Raw genomic sequence first — 17655 nt, 5'->3', positions numbered from 1 at the left:
TCACCCATATAATGTGTTCTGAGAGGCCAGATGTCATTTCATAAATTGGCCACTGTTGCTCAGGAAACTCAATCCTGCTTGAATTGGGAAGTCATCATTAAAATTTGCCCTTCAGTTTAGCTTTAATTCTGATATATACACATTAGTGTTTGTAGTCCTTTTCCTTCTCAAATATATTACATCTGAGTCATTGTTAGCACACTCCTCAATATTAAGACACATTATTTTTGCATTATTTTTAATTAACATAATGAGCAAATAAACCAAAATACAAAAGCTTAAATGATCTGTCAGAGACATGTTCTGGTGTTTGGTTTCCCATAATTCCAACTGAGGTGCTTTTAGTTTGTTCTGTGGTAGTCCTTCATTTGCAGCCATCACTAACTTCTCATTTGCCAGGTTGACAGCTTTTTATTTGAGCATATCATTGTTTTCCATTTATAACCATCAACTGTATTATGTTCACCAGATTCTCAGTGTAGTTATTTCCACATGAAACTCTGTCTGTTAAAGTTATTAAATTTGCTGTCACATTTTTATTTTAAGCATTCTGTGCTATGTTCTTTTCAGTGTCAGTGTCTTTAGTTCTGATTTTTCAATTTGTCCCTCTCCTTTTCCTTGACTCGTTAGTCTGATCCAACCTCTTCTACCTCATCTGATGATTATCAATATGTTACGGAAGCTAAAGTACAAGAAATGATCTCCATACGTAGGAAGGTAGTCCTACTGGACTTTACTTTCTATTGCTAAATAGAATCCATCTAAGTTTTTTTCTTTTTCTTTATTAAATTATGTTATTTTATTTATTGATAATCGACCATTTGTGCAGTTCAGTGCTTCAGGAGCTTAAGATTGGACAATGGCAGGTTTGTGTTCAAACCATGCACAGTTTGCATGTTACATTTGGCTGATTTCATTGCTCATAAATAACTCCAATGTTTTGCTGATGCTTGGATGTAACAGGCCTTTGTAGCTGACACATTTCAAGCAATGCTGTTCAGCTGCCTGTTTAAACAAAGTTTATTTTTGAAAACTATGTTTGCGGTTGATAGTAGCTTGCTTTACATTTTATTTCAATTTATTTAGAGGACAGGAGTTAACCACATCTTTCATTTTAAGTGCATTCCTCATATTTCTTATCAGGCTGAAGAAAGACATGGAAATATTGAAGAACGCATGAGACATCTAGAGGGCCAACTTGAAGAGAAGAATCAAGAACTGCAGAGAGTATGTAGAGTCGAAGGGGCCTCCCTACCCCCTATAAGAACTGCAGAGAGTATGTAGAGTGGAAGGGGCCTCCCTACCCCCTGTTTGCGCAGACTTCATAGAAAAGAAACATTTTCTCGATGAAGGGTTATAGTTCAAATCTTAAGGATCTGTCATGGGCGTTTTTAATTTGAAACAGTTTCTCCCAATTCTACAAAGCATACTTAAAACTGAATCTAATTGAAATCTAGTGAAACAAAGAAATGAGGCTTAAACAGTCTTGAAATTGCTTTCTTTTTTTTTTTCCTTGAATGTAAGGCCAGGCAAAGAGAGAAAATGAACGAGGAGCATAACAAAAGGTTGTCTGACACGGTGGACAGACTTCTGACAGAATCCAACGAACGCCTACAGCTGCACTTGAAGGAACGAATGGCGGCTCTGGAAGAGAAGGTGCGCTGACTGGGGAAGTGGCACGTGGAGGCTTTCCAGCATCATTGTGAGCATGCTTGTTTCAAAGACCCCTGGAGCCATCACACTGCTCAGAGCAGCACACTGCGCCTTCCTCAGTGTCAAAATGGCTGACACATTCTTAGAAGTGCCTCAATAATTCCTGTAAAAAAATTATAATAGGAATTCTGAGTGAACAAACCGAGGCATGACTGCATGATACAAAATTCTGTCATGTTGACATTGTCTTGGGAGACAAAGTACTGAAACTTATTGTTTTGTTGATAAAAATATTTAACTTCTCTCCTATGTTGAAACATTTAGAAGGCAAGAATTAAATTGGGAGGAACTATTCATAGGTTTCAAATAACCAGTAATGAACAACAGTCTAAAAATCAGAGAATGAGTGAGATTCAAGGATCAAACTAGTTCCAGTCTAATGGAAGGCTTAGGATTCTAGCTGCATTCGTTCAGAAGATGTGTATGAGCTTCAAGTTGATTCACAATTACATGTCTCAATAGTTGACAGCAACCAGACAGGCAAAATGTAAGTGAGCTGGTTGCCAACTTCAGAACATAAACAAAAGATGTTAAAACCCAGGTGGACAAAATCATTTTGGAAATTTACACTGAATTCTCACCAGTATGTCTCCTAGCATATAATATTCACACCAAATGAAGGAAAAGTATTTCGATGGAATGTTAAATAAGTTTGACTAATGGACCCATGAGGATGTTGTAAGAAATACTTCTTCTCATTCATCTGTAAATACATGTCCCTTATGAAATTATTACATGCTTGTTTTAATTTTATTCCATACATTTGAAAATAATGGATCTTTTAAATCCCACTTTGTTATACAATAAGAAGAATGCAAAGCTGTCAAAAACAGTAATACTTTGTGACAAATGTTCTTTGATTTTATGTGATAATGATTTCAACTGTCTTCATAACTTTCTAAGAGTTTTTTAAATCACTAAGATTTCATTTTCCTAATGATTTATTAATTCTGTTTGAAAAGATATATAATGAAATCATAGTTTTTATTTCTTTAGATAACCACAGTGAGTTATTTCCCTTGTTGCTATTTCATATCGAAAGAATAACCTAGTTATGTGTAATTAAAAACCTAATCTGAGAAGAGACAAGCAGAAATAGCTTGGAACATATTTATTCCATTTATCCATGTAAGGATTGTGAAATAACATTCTTTATATAACATGTTTAAAGATTCCAGCAGCTGGTTTCCATTAAAAAACAAACAAACAAACAGGAAATAGGTACAATAAGGAAGGCAACAGATAAACCAAAAAGATTTGTGCATATTAATCTATACACGTAAGTATGTTCTTTAAATTATACCTTACTTCTCTTTCCTTCTTTTCTATAGAATGTTTTAATTCAAGAATCAGAAACTTTCAGAAAGAATCTTGAAGAATCTTTACATGACAAGGTATTATGGACACTTTTGTGGGGGCCTATTTTTCCAAGTCATGCTGATAAATGTTTTGTAGAATAACCTTGACAAGAGATCCTTTTAGGATGTTGTATTGAAAAAACAAAAGTTCAACTTGCATATTATGCCTATGGAAATATGTACATAGATAGATGAATCAGATTTTTTTTTACTATTTTAACATCAGTAATGTGGAAGTACCATCATGTTACCTTATCATCACTATTTTTCCATTTAAATAAGTATTATTTTGACTTTGGAAAGTAAATTGTGTTATACCTTGGTTTGGGCATCATATCAATTAAATAAAAATGTATGTAATAAATATTGCCTAGCTTGAGATATTATTTCTGTAGAAATAAGTACTTGCTATAAATAAGTACTGTCTAGTATTTGCAACATGGTTCTAGTTCTAACGTAAATGGAAATCTAATTGACCAGAAAAAAGCATACTTTCACAAACCAATGATGCAGAATGGCATATGCCAAGTGCCACAACAGGTTAGCAGAGACTAAGCCCACAGTAGGAAAGATCACACTGTATTACTTCTGTAAAAGCTCTGAGGAGATAGGGGAGCTTAATTAAAGCATTCGGCAAGCTCAGTGCTCTCCACACACTCATAGGCATTAGTAGTAATATGTAATAGCTCAATAATATCTATAATTTGGCATAGGAGGCAGATAAGGACTAGACTTAAAAATCTTAAAATCTGTAACACTTTATAGCCCGTCATTCACTTTATTTCATTTAAAACTTTATTATACATACTAACTTAGAAGTGATCTATAATTGTGTCTTTACAAAAGTTATGAAAAATAGCAAAACTATAAAGTAATGGGAAAAGAGAAAGAGAAGTGGAAGAGAGAAAGAAGTGGAAGAGTAAGAAAATGAGGAATAAAAAGAAAGTGAAGGAGAAAATATTTGGCAAAAGTATGGAACTAGAGGAGAGATTGGGTAAAGAGAGAATAATGAGTGGTCAGGGGTATAGAAAAGAAGATAAGATGCAGGCACCAGTGGCTCACACCTGTAATCCTAGCTACTCAGGAAGTTGAGATCTGAGGATTGCAGTTCAAAGCCAGCCCAGTCAGGAAAATCCATGAGACTCTTATCTTCAATTAACTACCAGAAAAGCAGAAGTAGCATTGTGGCTCAAGGGGGAGTGATCGCCTTGAGCTGAAGATCTAAGGGACAACACCTAGGCCCAGAGTTCAAGCCTCACAACTGACAAACAAAGAGAGAATAAAGGAAAGACAGAATAATTACACAGGATGCCACACATTGTAATACTCATATAGAAATAAGCAATCATTTATTTCTACAGGATTTGCAGATAGACAAGTCTATTAGTGTACTGTAATATGGTAGGGGCCTAAAAGATAACATTTTATTTTTTCTGAAATAGTTAAGAAAGGCTGCAGAGAGCAGGCAACACTTTAGGAATCTCATAAAGCTACATGATCTTAAATAAGTAAAGATTAGCCTATTCCAGGTAGAGGATGGAGCCTCTGCTCCAGTACAAAGAAACTAAAATGGCTGGCTAGATGAAACATCAGAAGTTTGCTGTGATTGGCATGTGTTTACAGAAGTAAGTTTGACCAGATTGTGAATTTTGGACTTGATCTTGTTATGCAATGTTATGTTATTCCGGGCTTTGTGTGATCCTGGCAATATCCCCAGAACCCATTCCCCCACCACCTACCCAAGCCTTATAGCTTCCACAATCTGCCTAAGCAACCAACGTTTCTAATCATTCCATTCTTCGTGTCCTTGTTTATGTCAGTCTTCAGAGAAGGTAATTTCAGGTCATTTTTTCCTTTTGAAACAATCATTTCATATAGCCAAATACATCTATAATTTGACCATATATATAATCACTCAAATTTCCACTCAACTTCGTATAATCAGTCTATAGTCTGTAAAATTCTCCATATGTTCAGCCTCTTTGCTGAATATTTTCCTTTATCATCTTTTTTAAAAAATATAATTTGAAATTTTGGGATCTCTTCTTTATGTCAGTTTTTGGTGAGCTCTTCTGAGCTCATAACTTTGAACACCACGTATACAATGAACACTTCTAATTTAGTTTACATACTGGTTCTTCTCCCCTGATAAAGCTCATATACTCTTCTGCCAATTCAATATTTTCTCTTGCATACCCACACATCTCAAATATTTGTAGCTATATTTGAAATATAGTGGGACAATTCTCTCCCACTTTTTCTCCCCAACCTCTCCCTACTCAATACACTGAATACCATCACCACCATCGGTGGTCTACAACTATCAGTGGACACCTACAACTTCTTTCTTTTGGTCATTCATATTAGAAAACTAGAGTTATTCTTAATCACTGTTTGACTTCCATTCCCTGTTCAATCTAATAGACAAGTTCTCTTCATTGTTCTGTCAAAAGTAACAGTCTTTCTATGTTCTCCATAAGATCATCTTATCAAGAAAGTCAAGGTTTGAACTTTTTTTAAGGTATATTTTAGAAAGGTCCCAATAATTTCCTTCCTTTTCTGCCTTCTGATCCCCGTTCCTGAACAATCAGAATGATCATATTACTTCTTGACTCTCCCCAACACTTACACCCCTTCCTCGTGACTCCATATGTCACCCACTGTAAAAATCCGAAGTGTTTAATAAAAGGTTTTTCAGAACTTTCCTTTCCTGGTCTCTCAGTGGTTACTCTTCTAAACCTACCCCATCCTCATCTCTTTCCTACCCACAGTCATCTACATCACCAAATATACCTCCACTAAGAGGCATTAATATTTGCTCTTCCTTCTGTCTACAATACATTTCCCAAGAAGTTCTCATGTTTTATTCCCTCTCATTTTTAGGTCTTTGCTCAAAGATCACTTAGCCATTGCAGAACCTTTCCCTGATTCCACTCTTTACTTCCTGACAGTTTCTCCACTCCTAATGCTTCCTATTTGTTCATTGTCTTTCCCAAGAGATTGTAAATTAAGCAACAGCAGGAAGTTTGTCCACCTTCTACTGAATCTTAGGTGTCTGGTATTGATGAGGTGCTCATTGCATCCTTCTGAAAATAATGATCTGATTATCCAATTCAACAAGAAACTCTTGACTATTTTTAATCAAGTACTTATGTTTTAAACAACTTGCAGCAGTCTGTTTGCCAACAAGAAGTTGGCAAAAGGGGCTGGGAAGGTAGCTCAGTGCTAGAGCGCTTGCCTTGCATGCATGAGGCCCTGGGTTCAATTCCTCAGCACCACGTAAGCAAAAAGAAAAAAGCCAGAAGTGGCACTGTGGCTCAAGTGGTAGAGCGCTAGCCTTGAGCTGAAGAGCTGAGGGACAGCACCCAGGCCCAGAGTTCAGGCCCACAACCGGACCCCAAAAAAAAAAAAAGAAGTTGGCAAAAAACACAGAGTTAAAAGTTAAGAAATTAAGAGTAGGATGGTGGTTGTGAGAATGAAAAAAATAGGTGAAATATTACATAGGTCAGACAAACATAATGTGTGATGAAAAAAAAAAGAAATATAAATCAAATAAAACTCCAAGTGCTGGTCACTAAACAGAGAAAAGCAACACATAAAATCTTGATGATACATTTATACAAACATAAAAGAGTCTTTTGTTGCTGTTTATTTACTAAAAGACAACTCTTTCTTTACAAGTTTACATAATGACGTGTAATAACAACCTAAAAAATTATCTGAAGTGCAAAAAACTGTATGGATAACAAGTCAAAAATCACACTATCATTTTCCTTTTTCATGTGATGCTTTTTTACATGAACTTTTTTTTTTCTGGTCCTGGAGCTTGAACTCAGGAAGCCTGGGCATCGTCCTTGAACCTCTCTGTGCTTAAGGCTAGTGTTCTACCACTTGAGCCACAGCACCACTTTCAGCTTTTTCTGTGTTTGTAGTACTGAGGAATTGAACCCAGGGTTTCATGCATGCTAGGCAAGCACTCTAGCACTAAGCCACATTCCCAGCTCCTTACACATACTTTTAATTCATTTTTTTTCCTTTCCTCTCAGGGAGTAATGGTAGCTCTTTAATTACTGAACAAATATAATGTTTTCTTTATTGTAAAAACTTGGTGTGATTTGGACTCTGTATCTCAAATGTTATCTCTATAGCTAATCTTGATTTTAGTGTTTGTTTCCCATACTTTACAAATATTAAAATTAGTGAACATCAGGGAATATAGATACACTCTGATAAACATCTGTTGTTTGTATAATTATTCCTACGAGAAAATTCAGGCATATTATGCTATCACAACAAATAAATTTTTATAAAAAATATATTGGGCTTATTTTTTTCAAAAAGCCATTTGTTTATCATAATTGAATATTGGTATTATAAGCTTTTGACTGCCATCTGAGTAACATTTTTATTTTTAGGAAAGATTAGCAGAAGAAATTGAAAAACTGAGATCTGAACTTGACCAATTAAAAGTGAGAACTGGCTCTTTAATTGAACCTACAATATCCAGGTAACATTAAATTAAAAACTATAATTCACTAAACGTCAAGATGAATTTCAATATGGTTTTATGTCTTCTCAACTAAAATGAGTACCTCCTTTTGCTCAATATTCATTGCCATATTTTGACTCCTTACTGAATTAGTTTCTGCATTCCAAAAGAATTTTCTAATTTAAAAGTCCTTTCTCAAGATATTCAGTGAAAATGTAAATCAGTACATTTGTATTCTGCATTTAATTATATAGAGATAAATATATTTTACATGATTCGCTTAAATTTTTATTTTACATCTTTACATAGTTGTACAAAGGGAGTTCAATTCAACAAATCATTTATAAATTCAATGTATCCTGATTAATGTCACCGCTTCCATCATTTTCTCCTATCTTTCCCAAACCCACACAACCACCTCAAATTACGTGGCTCCTTTTTCACATATATACATTGAGTATAAGGACTGTATCCACCCACCCTTCCTTTCTCGATTTGCGTGCTTCCTTCCCCTTTGACCACCCCTTTGAAAACATGTTTCAGCTTTTTGATATTCATTTTGTTAAACTGTTAGTTAATTTTCAGAGGAAATTAAAAATATATTCTTAAATGAAGAAATTGTACTGCACATGAGATTATATTTTGTTCCAAGACAAGGCATCAGTCCTTTCTATAATATGTGCACAATAAAAAAGTATGCTCAATGTTTAATATGACTGATCAAATTCCATTGATAATGGTCATTTTGCATTTCCATGTTTCGTTAAAGTAATTGTGGATTAAGATGGAAAGAGAAAGTATATGCATATGTGTACATATATGCATACGTGTATGTATATATATATATAGAGAGAGAACACAAAATCAAAATTAGTCCTGCCTATTCAATGTGACTCATTACTCCATCATAAATAAAGTGATGAGATGATGGCTTAGTGGATAAATATATAGGTGTTAATAACTCACATTAATTTTCTTTTGTGCTTCAGATGTTTTATTTAAGATTGATAAAAACTCTAGACGGATATGTACATTTAATTATTTGCTTACCAGAGAATGTAGAATAGTACCAGCTGTTCAAAATTTTTGACAATCACAGACTCTAGAAGTTGATTTTCTTGGTGCTGTGCTGATCTTAGGAGTGTTAGCACCCCGAAGGCATAAATGTGCATCTGTTTGGGTGACAGTTGTAATCTTAGCACTGAAAATGCTTTCATGTAGTATGTTTCATATAAATATTTTTGAATGAATGAGTACTTAGTAAGCCGTGCTTGACATGACCCATAAAAAGCCAAGTTAATAAAAATGATCTTATACTATTTTCAAATTGTAAATGAAAATAAGATTCAATATTTGACTATTTCTTTCTTCGGTTAGTATGAGACATAGTTTTATAGACAAAATGATACCAAAAGGAATTTTAAATATATAAGCCCACAATTTAGAAGTTCTTGCTTGTTTTTCAAATTTTTCAATTTCTGATTTATATATACCAATTTAGAAAAGTAATTCAATGATTGTGCTCATGCATTATTAGTGACAATGATAATGATGAGACAAGAAGAAGAAAAAATAAGAAGGATGAAGAGAGCAGATAAAATATCACACACATAAATACATAGGACAAGCATCATCTAATTAAGAAAATTACATTCTAATAGATCACATTGTTAGTCCCTGTGTTTTTATTACCTTGGGTCTCAAAATTACAGAGTGGTGTAATGTCTAAAAGCCTGTCATTGCAGTAACTAACCAATGCAAGTTAACAATATGACACCTATTTATAATGAAAGTCAATAAACCCATGCAAAACAATTGTTTGGGGACAGAACAGGTGACATCAGAGAGAACCTTAGACTGAAAATAGGAGGACCCACAACTTTTCCAATTGTACTTTTCCCTGGAGTTAGCATCCATGGGAATCTACCCTCCTTTCTTATCTAGATTAGATTTTTTTTTCCTACACAGAGCCCTCTGAAAACCCAGGTCTTATCAACATGATTGTATCAAAAGACACACAGAGCAATCGAACATTGAAATGGAAAAGTAATTTGCCTGAAGTCAGACACCCATCAAATGTCATCTAAAACCTTTACCATTCCTAAGGATCCTTAGGGATTCACTTGAGTACACAAATTACCCAGCACAGTTTGGGGAAGAGTATGGCCTTGCTCATGTTATTCACTTGTCCCAGCATTTCCAGGTTCAAGGTGTTCTGCTGCAAAACACATCCTTTCTTTATTTTCTAAATTTATTTTTATGGTTAATTAACATACATTAATAGTCCAAAGGTATTTCACTATGGAAATTCCATAGAGGAGGCCAGGAACTTTGAGCAAGTTCCCTTTCTCTGTGATATTCTCTTCTCACTACCTCTTCCATCCCATTTTTCAAACATGGTTTAAATAAAGCAGTGTCTCTCACTATTGCAAAAAATCTAAATTTCAACTAAATTTGTAAAATCTTGCTTATCATTGTTCACAAAGGAAACTTTACAGAGGAAGTACAGAAAATATGTGGGAAGCTCAAGTTCAATAGAAAACACATTAAGTATACTTCCTACTGATAATAGATCTGGTATTTTATAGGACAGCATGAAATCATAGTTATTATCATAATCATTATTATAGCCATAAACTGAAGTTGCTGTAAATCTATCTACAAATAATGTTCCTGGAGAAACCTATTCGGCACTTTGATTACAGTGCGTTATATTAGCATGTTTATCGAAAACTGGGGCACTGATATTTTCCGGTTGGAATCTTCCAGCCATTTCATCTCTAAGCAAATTGCAGAATCAAATGTGTTTACTAAAAGATTTTTCTCTATTATTTTGTAGTTTCAGCAGCCAGAAAATAGTTTTAAAAAATAAGATTATTGATCATGTTAAATGTTCAGTTTTCTCTGTAAATAAAGAAATAGAACCCTGTAAAACAGAGAACGTGTAGATGAATTTCTCAAAACATTTTTAAGTTGGAAAAGTCTGAGACCCAAATAGTTTGTACATGTTTTTAATTAGGATAATGATGATAAATGAGACAAATGTGATATCTACTAAGTGGAATGCACTGAGATAGCTACTAAAGAACACAAAATAAAATTGCCAACATTTAAGCCAGCCAACCTTGCTTATCCACCCAACATATTTAATCATAGTATCACATTTGAAAATAGTAATAAACAGAAAGATTATTCATGTGTTCAAAAGGAAGAAAGCACATTGGATCTTTAGGAATGAGTCTGAGATTGGAAAGTCTGTCTCTCCCTGGAGGCCTCAAAGAACATGACAATTCATCCATTTTCTTTCTTAAGCCTTTGTGCTTCGTTGCCAATTAGGCTGATGAGTGTAATTTTTGAGACTGGATATCTTTCACATTTTCCCTTTTCATCAGAACTCACCTGGACACTTCAACTGAGTTGCGGTATTCAGTTGGATCCCTAGTGGACAGCCAATCCGATTACAGAACAACAAAAGTGATTAGAAGACCACGGCGAGGACGCATGGGTGTGCGCAGAGATGAGCCAAAGGTGAACCACTGCATCTCTGCGAGCTTTCATGTTAAATCTGTGATTCTCTTTTTGAATAGAATTTTCATCTGAGGAGAGTTCAAAATGCTAACATTTTTGTTAGTGGCAAGTAGGGAATGTGACATATATTTAAATCGACAGCTAACTTAAAGACTACCTTGTTCCCAAAGCTTTGCACCTCCAAAGTACTTATCTTTATGGTATGAATCAGTACCAGTTTTGCATACTTATTTCCGGTCTAAAAAGTTTTATGCAGAGAAAAATTAAGTTCAACATTCCCCAACTAGAAAGCTGACAAAGTCAAATGCTGAACCGTTATTTGTGTGGCTTTGAATACCATGTTTTGAACTAAATTGCCAAACATGTAGATTTTTAGTTTGTCTGGGTTTTTAAGCAATAGTACTTATACTATTAATTCAAACTGATTATTATTTTAAAGTCTCTAAAAACATTTTTGAAAAAACAGACATACAATATACGCTTGAGTGCATGAACTAAAAATGAACAAATGAAGAATAAATTAAAATCTCAGTTTTTTACTCATTATATGACAAATCAATGAGTATTTTCTGGTACCCATAATCTATGGTAACATAAATGCTAAGAGTTCAGTTCCTTAATCATGTCGATACTGTGAGAAATAAAATATTTATTTATGTCAGATAAAAAAAATTTTATGCTTAGAAACATTAAGTTTTTTTTTCTATGATGACAGCAATGAAAACTGTTTTTTTAACAGACTTCTGTAGGGCTTTCCCATATGTTTAACATTCTTATTTCTTTGAATCACAATTTTTTAAACATCGATCCATTGTTTATTCAAAACCTTTTTCAAAGAAGAAATGCTACTTAGAAGATAGTGATGTAAATTGCAGCCATTTGGGATTAAAATGTTAATAATGTGATCAAGTGTTCAAAAAAGTAGAGAAGAAATTAAATTATGTTGCCATTTTTAATAATATGTAATACAAACCTATGTGTGTTTGAGGAGAGAGTTCTTATTTATAATTTGCTTAACATAATATTTATAGCTTTTAAGAGATTAATTAGGGTAAGAAGTCCAAATACAAAGTAGAAATAAGTAGAGATCGTTATATTTTGATCAAAGGACAGCATTACAAATGTAAATGCTTTAAATTATACATATGACTGAGCTACAAATCAAGTGTAAGTTATCATCTTTATTCCTAATAAATTATAGCTAGTTGTACTGGCAATACCTTTCATTACTAAAAATGTTAAGGAAATACTTCATTGGACTAGTAAATTAAAATGTTAGTAATTAGTTCTGCTTTTGTGAGACAAGCTATACATTAAACCTACATGTTTTGTTGTTGCTATTTTTCAGGTTAGTTCTTTAAAAATGAACAGTCTGATAAATACTGTATTTTGGTCATTTATCGTTTAGGTAAAATCACTTGGGGATCATGAATGGAACAGAACTCAACAAATTGGAGTACTCAGCAGTCACCATTTTGAAAGTGACACCGAAATGTCTGATATTGATGATGATGATAGAGACACAATTTTTAGCTCAATGGACCTGCTTTCTCCAAGTGGTCATTCTGATGCCCAAACTCTGGCAATGATGCTCCAGGAACAGTTGGATGCTATTAACAAAGAAATAAGGTGATGTTTAATTTCTACTGATAGTTTCAAGAAATGAGAGACTTTGATACTAAAAATGTGATCCTCAGATTAGAAGCATGAAGATATCCTGAGAGCACATTAAACCCGGAGAAGCTGAGACCTCGCCCTCTACACACTGAATCACAATGTGCATTTAAACAAGGCCCCCAGGTTACCTGTCTATCACTTGTGTAAGATTAAGATAACTCTTAGAAGGTACACACAGTAAAAATATACAGGTTAATGACATTTAATGTATTCTCATAAAAGAATAAGATAAAGTTATACCTGGAATATGCTACAAACTCACCTGCAAAAAACATTTTTTATAGAAAGTTGGAAAGTGTTTTATTGGATATATCATACAAAATACTTTTAATTGATTTGTTATGCCAACTCCAATAGCCTTTATAGCAGTCTAATCACAGTCAATGAACTTGCATCTTTCAGGCTGATTCAGGAAGAAAAGGAATCTACAGAACTGCGTGCTGAAGAAATTGAGAATAGAGTGGCAAGTGTGAGCCTCGAAGGCCTGAATTTAGCAAGGGTCCACCCAGGTACCTCCATCACTGCCTCTGTGACAGCTTCATCACTGGCCAGCTCATCTCCCCCTAGCGGACATTCAACGCCAAAGCTCACGCCAAGGAGTCCTGCCAGGGAAATGGATCGGATGGGAGTCATGACACTGGTATGCTGATGAGTCCGGAACTGTGCTCCTGTTCATATAAGTGAAGTCTTCGCATGCACTTACTGCTTGCTCTAGTTTATGGATTAGACTATTATTTTTTCGTTTTATTTTTAACCCACAACAGCCATGTATGGTAGTTCCCATGATCCATCCCATTGTGAGATGAGGAAACCATTGCTCATATATATGTAACTTTCTCAAGATTACATTCTATGTCAGTGGACAGGCCAGGTTCTTCATACAACAATAGATTTCTCCATGACTGAATACCTTAAGTGCAATTGACTGAGGTCATATGGATCAAATGTATCTGGAGTAGAATTGTTTTGATATATAGTACGTACCATGGTAATGTAATAATATATTTACACTCTTTTGATATTATTTTTGTACATATAAAAAAGTCACACAATGTTCACACATTTTCTTGGGCAGTCATAAATGAATAAACAGCAATAGATGAGTATTAATACACTATAGTTAGAGCACCAAAAATGTTTAAGACATTTCCTTAAAGAAAAATAAATGCTTAAAATTTTAATACCTAGATTTGGAAAACATAAAATGGAAATCCAAGAAGTGCTTGCTACTTAAAAATGTTCTGTCACTGAACTCATTTTCATAATGATGTTTAGATATATTTCTTTTACCTATAATTAATATTGCAAGGAAAAATATATGTTTTGTTATAATTCATGTTAAATATTCAGGAAAAGATTTAGAATTTTAGAGACAGAAAATTAATTGTTTTTGGTATTTTTTTATATTTTTTTATTTTTAATGTTTTTATTGTGAAAATACTATACAGAGGGCTTACAATCACATGAATAAGATAATGAGTACATTTCTTATCAAGCATTGTTGCCTCCTCCTTTGTTTTTCTCCTCCCATCCCTTCCCTCCCATCTCCACAACTACATTCCCCCTTCCCTGCTCCCCAACCCAAATTGTAAAGTCTGTTTTTCAACATAGCATCTTGTCATCTCATTGTTGCAATGGGTTAACCTGTATCCCTATTTAAACAATTTGTTTTTTCCCTTCCACTCCCCAAATTATACCAACATCAAATACAGTGAAAACAAGGATTATACCGTGGGGGAGGGACTTAACAAATCAACAAAAATCTCATGGTGCCTTATAAATGTGTTAGAAACAATAGCAAGCAAGAAAAATCCACTTGTGTCCTTAATTTTTTTAATACTAAGTTTTCATATTATACTACTTTCCAAACTTTGTTTCTAGTCTTGAGAATACAGTATACTTACCTTTACTTTTCCTTCTTACTGCAAAGCAAATGCTTAAGTATAAACAACATGTAATGGTATGTGCTTAAATGACTGACTGGAAAAGTTCAGCAAATTTCCTACAAACAACAAAAATACAAAGCATAATAGAATAGTTCAATAACAACTGCTATAGTTGCATGAGAAAAATTAACAAAGTTGTTAAGGGTATCAAGCTCATTTGGAATCATGAAAAGTTGTAAAGGTGTTTTAAAAATTCTGTAGACAAGCACACATATGAAAAGGAGTATCCTCAGAAGTAAATTATGCTGAAGTCAGAACTTTGTAAGGCCTATGTGATTTGGAGGAATGTTGTTGGATTGTGAGGAACTTTGAGATCCTGAGAATAAAATTATTGCCAAAACAGGCATGAAGCTCTTCCTAGACGGAGCAAAGGGAGTTTATATTCTCTATGTAGGTGCAATAGATTTTGTTTCCCCATTTCTACTTTATTGTTAGGATACAGATCTACATTTGATCTGGTAACGCCTCACACTAAACTCTGTGCTTCATACTCCTCAAGGTCCCTGTCTCAGACCCAAAGGATGTGGAATAGCTCCACCGTGAGGATGTGAACCCTTGCTTTCTGGGGTTCTCTCTCTAACTACCAGGAGGAGTGGCTTAATAGAGACTGAGGGACATTTATTTAGGAAAGAATGCAATGAAGCATAAAAAAGATAGTCAAGGGGCTGGGAAGGTGGCTCAGTGGTAGAGCGCTTGCCTTGCACGCGTGAAGCCCTGGGTTCGATTCCTCAGCACCACATAAGCAAAAAGAAAGCCGGAAGTGGAGCTGTGGCTTGAGTGGTAGAACGCTAGCCTTGAGCTGAAGAGCTGAGGGACAGCGCCCAAGCCAGAGTTCAGGACCCACGACCAGACCAAAAAAAAAAAAAAAAAAGATAGTCAAATTATAAAAACTGCTTAAACTTGGAACACGGGTAAATGATAATGATTAATTGTTTTATGTTTCTTTTTATTACAACCCATCACAGCCAAGTGACCTAAGGAAACATCGGAGAAAGGTACTGTAGATATAACATTTATATAATTGTTGGTTGAATATTGCCTTTTATCCTTGAAAGCTTTAAAATGAGATTACCTCTTCAGCATCTTATTGACATCAAGAAAAATATTAAGTCATGTATGTTTAATTGAGTTAAGTATAAAAATATAAGTATATACCTCAATCATGGAATCATTTATGCTCTCTAGGGTGATGGTTAGATTCTGAGAACTAAGTGTTCGGATTTCCTACGAAAGTCTTAACCCATGGATACATGGTTGGTGTTTTAACATCAACACTAGAACAAGGCTGGTTGTTTTGATACACCAGCTTCATTATTATTCAGTGATGGTTAGTCCAACCCACCTGGAGACAACTGCCAAGAAAGGATACTAACTGGGTACAGTTCCCAAGGGAAGAAATATCTTGGATTACCAAGGCTAGTCTGGAGGCAGGAGTGAAGGACAGGAAAAGCCTGGGCAGGAGCCCTTCAGAAAAAGGGAAGGAAAAGCAGAGGAAGCAGGTTCAGGATTTTAAAAAAGTAATCATTTCAACTGGCTCTGGGGCATAGAGACCTGGGAGTTGTCTTAGTTCTGGTGGCCCTGAGGCAACTGAGGAGGAAAAATGCTGCCTGCTGGACTCCTGCTGGGTTTACATATGAAAGACTTCTTTAAGAGAAGTGCTTTGCTATCCTTAGGAATTAATTAGCCCAGAAACCAGAGCACCAAGGGTACAGAAAATCTGGAAATAAAGAAAGAATACATATACATATTTTTCCCTTGCTCAACATAGAGGAAACAAAATAAACTCCAAACCCTGATTCACAAAATGACATCTTATTAGATACGTAATCCTTCACCACCATCCCAGGGGAACACTCAGAGGCAAGCAGGCACAGGAGAAAGATTATTAGAAGTTTATTAGAAGAGCTATATTTCCCAGGAGAGGAAGCACATGACTTCGGTGCCTATCTAAGTGGCAGGAGAGTCTGGGGGCCGGTAGTGAGTAGGTGCATGCCCAGGTGGGTCTGGGCAGAGAGAGGGAGTGACCAGCTGTATGGCCAACTGGAGGGCAGGGAGGACCTCAAGTCTGGGTGGAGCTGAGGACCAAAGGTGGAGATAATACTAGCAAGATATATACTAACAGATGAGAAAGATTCAAAGTAAGTAGTAGAAAGATGTCAATTATTTCTCCACAGTTAATTTGATTTGGGAAAGGTTTTTTTTTTTTTTGTAACAGTTCTGCTTCTCTGTTCCTACTGAAATTGATGATATCCTGAATTGATCTGGATTTGAACTAAACTGCTCTTTAAGGAATTCCTTGCATCCTATCTGCCTTTGATTTTTCAGTATCTTTTCTATTGTCTGGTAGTGAAATAATAAAATGACCTGCCAGAAATATGTCCTTTCCTTTTATTTTAGTGTTTTCATGTGGAGAGCTTTATTCTTATAAACTGAAGACTAATTTCTATGAACTCTTGTAACGTGATTTATTAGGCGGAATAATTCAAAATATTTTATCAAATAAGAGCTTATTTTTCAAACTTGCCTATATTTTTAAAAAGAATTTTCACTTAACAGATTTCTTTGTGGGGTCTGAGGCTAATGAGCCAAAGTGTCAGGTACAGGTACAGAGTTCCAGTTCAGATCTCAGACCCTTTCCCCCAAATTGTTGGATTGTTATGACAATCTAACTTTGCATAATGCTTTATTGTTTAGTAAAATTTCTCAAATACATGTTTACCACCCCTTTATAAAAAGAGTATGTTCTCATATGCTAAAATGGATTGCAGAGTTGCATTCTTTATTATTGTTGTATGTTGATCCACTCTTCAACATGTTGATCCACTCTTCAACAATAGTTCTGTGTAGCAGGCTCATGAATTGCTAGTTGTAATATGACAGTTTTGCATAGCTGTGAAAGTCAAATTCTTTTAAAGCATAAGCATATATAAGAAAGATTTATTTA

The 17655-nt window shown here is 34.8% G+C and overlaps 1 protein-coding gene across 7 annotated transcripts in view; it reads left to right on the top strand.

The window, feature by feature from the left end:
- Ppfia2 (protein tyrosine phosphatase, receptor type, f polypeptide (PTPRF), interacting protein (liprin), alpha 2) overlaps window positions 1-17655 on the top strand; it is a 347260-nt gene that overhangs the window by 270756 nt on the left and 58849 nt on the right. For all 7 annotated transcript variants that reach the window (XM_013019213.1, XM_013019222.1, XM_013019241.1 and 4 more), the window contains 8 exons: window positions 1144-1227; window positions 1525-1656; window positions 3045-3107; window positions 7487-7578; window positions 10953-11088; window positions 12497-12717; window positions 13168-13405; window positions 15677-15706. In XM_013019213.1, the coding sequence (XP_012874667.1) occupies window positions 1144-1227; window positions 1525-1656; window positions 3045-3107; window positions 7487-7578; window positions 10953-11088; window positions 12497-12717; window positions 13168-13405; window positions 15677-15706 (996 nt within the window). The remainder of the gene's footprint in view (window positions 1-1143; window positions 1228-1524; window positions 1657-3044; window positions 3108-7486; window positions 7579-10952; window positions 11089-12496; window positions 12718-13167; window positions 13406-15676; window positions 15707-17655) is intronic.

Source organism: Dipodomys ordii, unplaced genomic scaffold (assembly GCF_000151885.1).
Source record: "Dipodomys ordii isolate 6190 unplaced genomic scaffold, Dord_2.0 Scaffold3, whole genome shotgun sequence".
Lineage (NCBI taxonomy): Eukaryota > Metazoa > Chordata > Mammalia > Rodentia > Heteromyidae > Dipodomys > Dipodomys ordii.
This window is presented reverse-complemented; position numbering and strand designations above follow the sequence as displayed.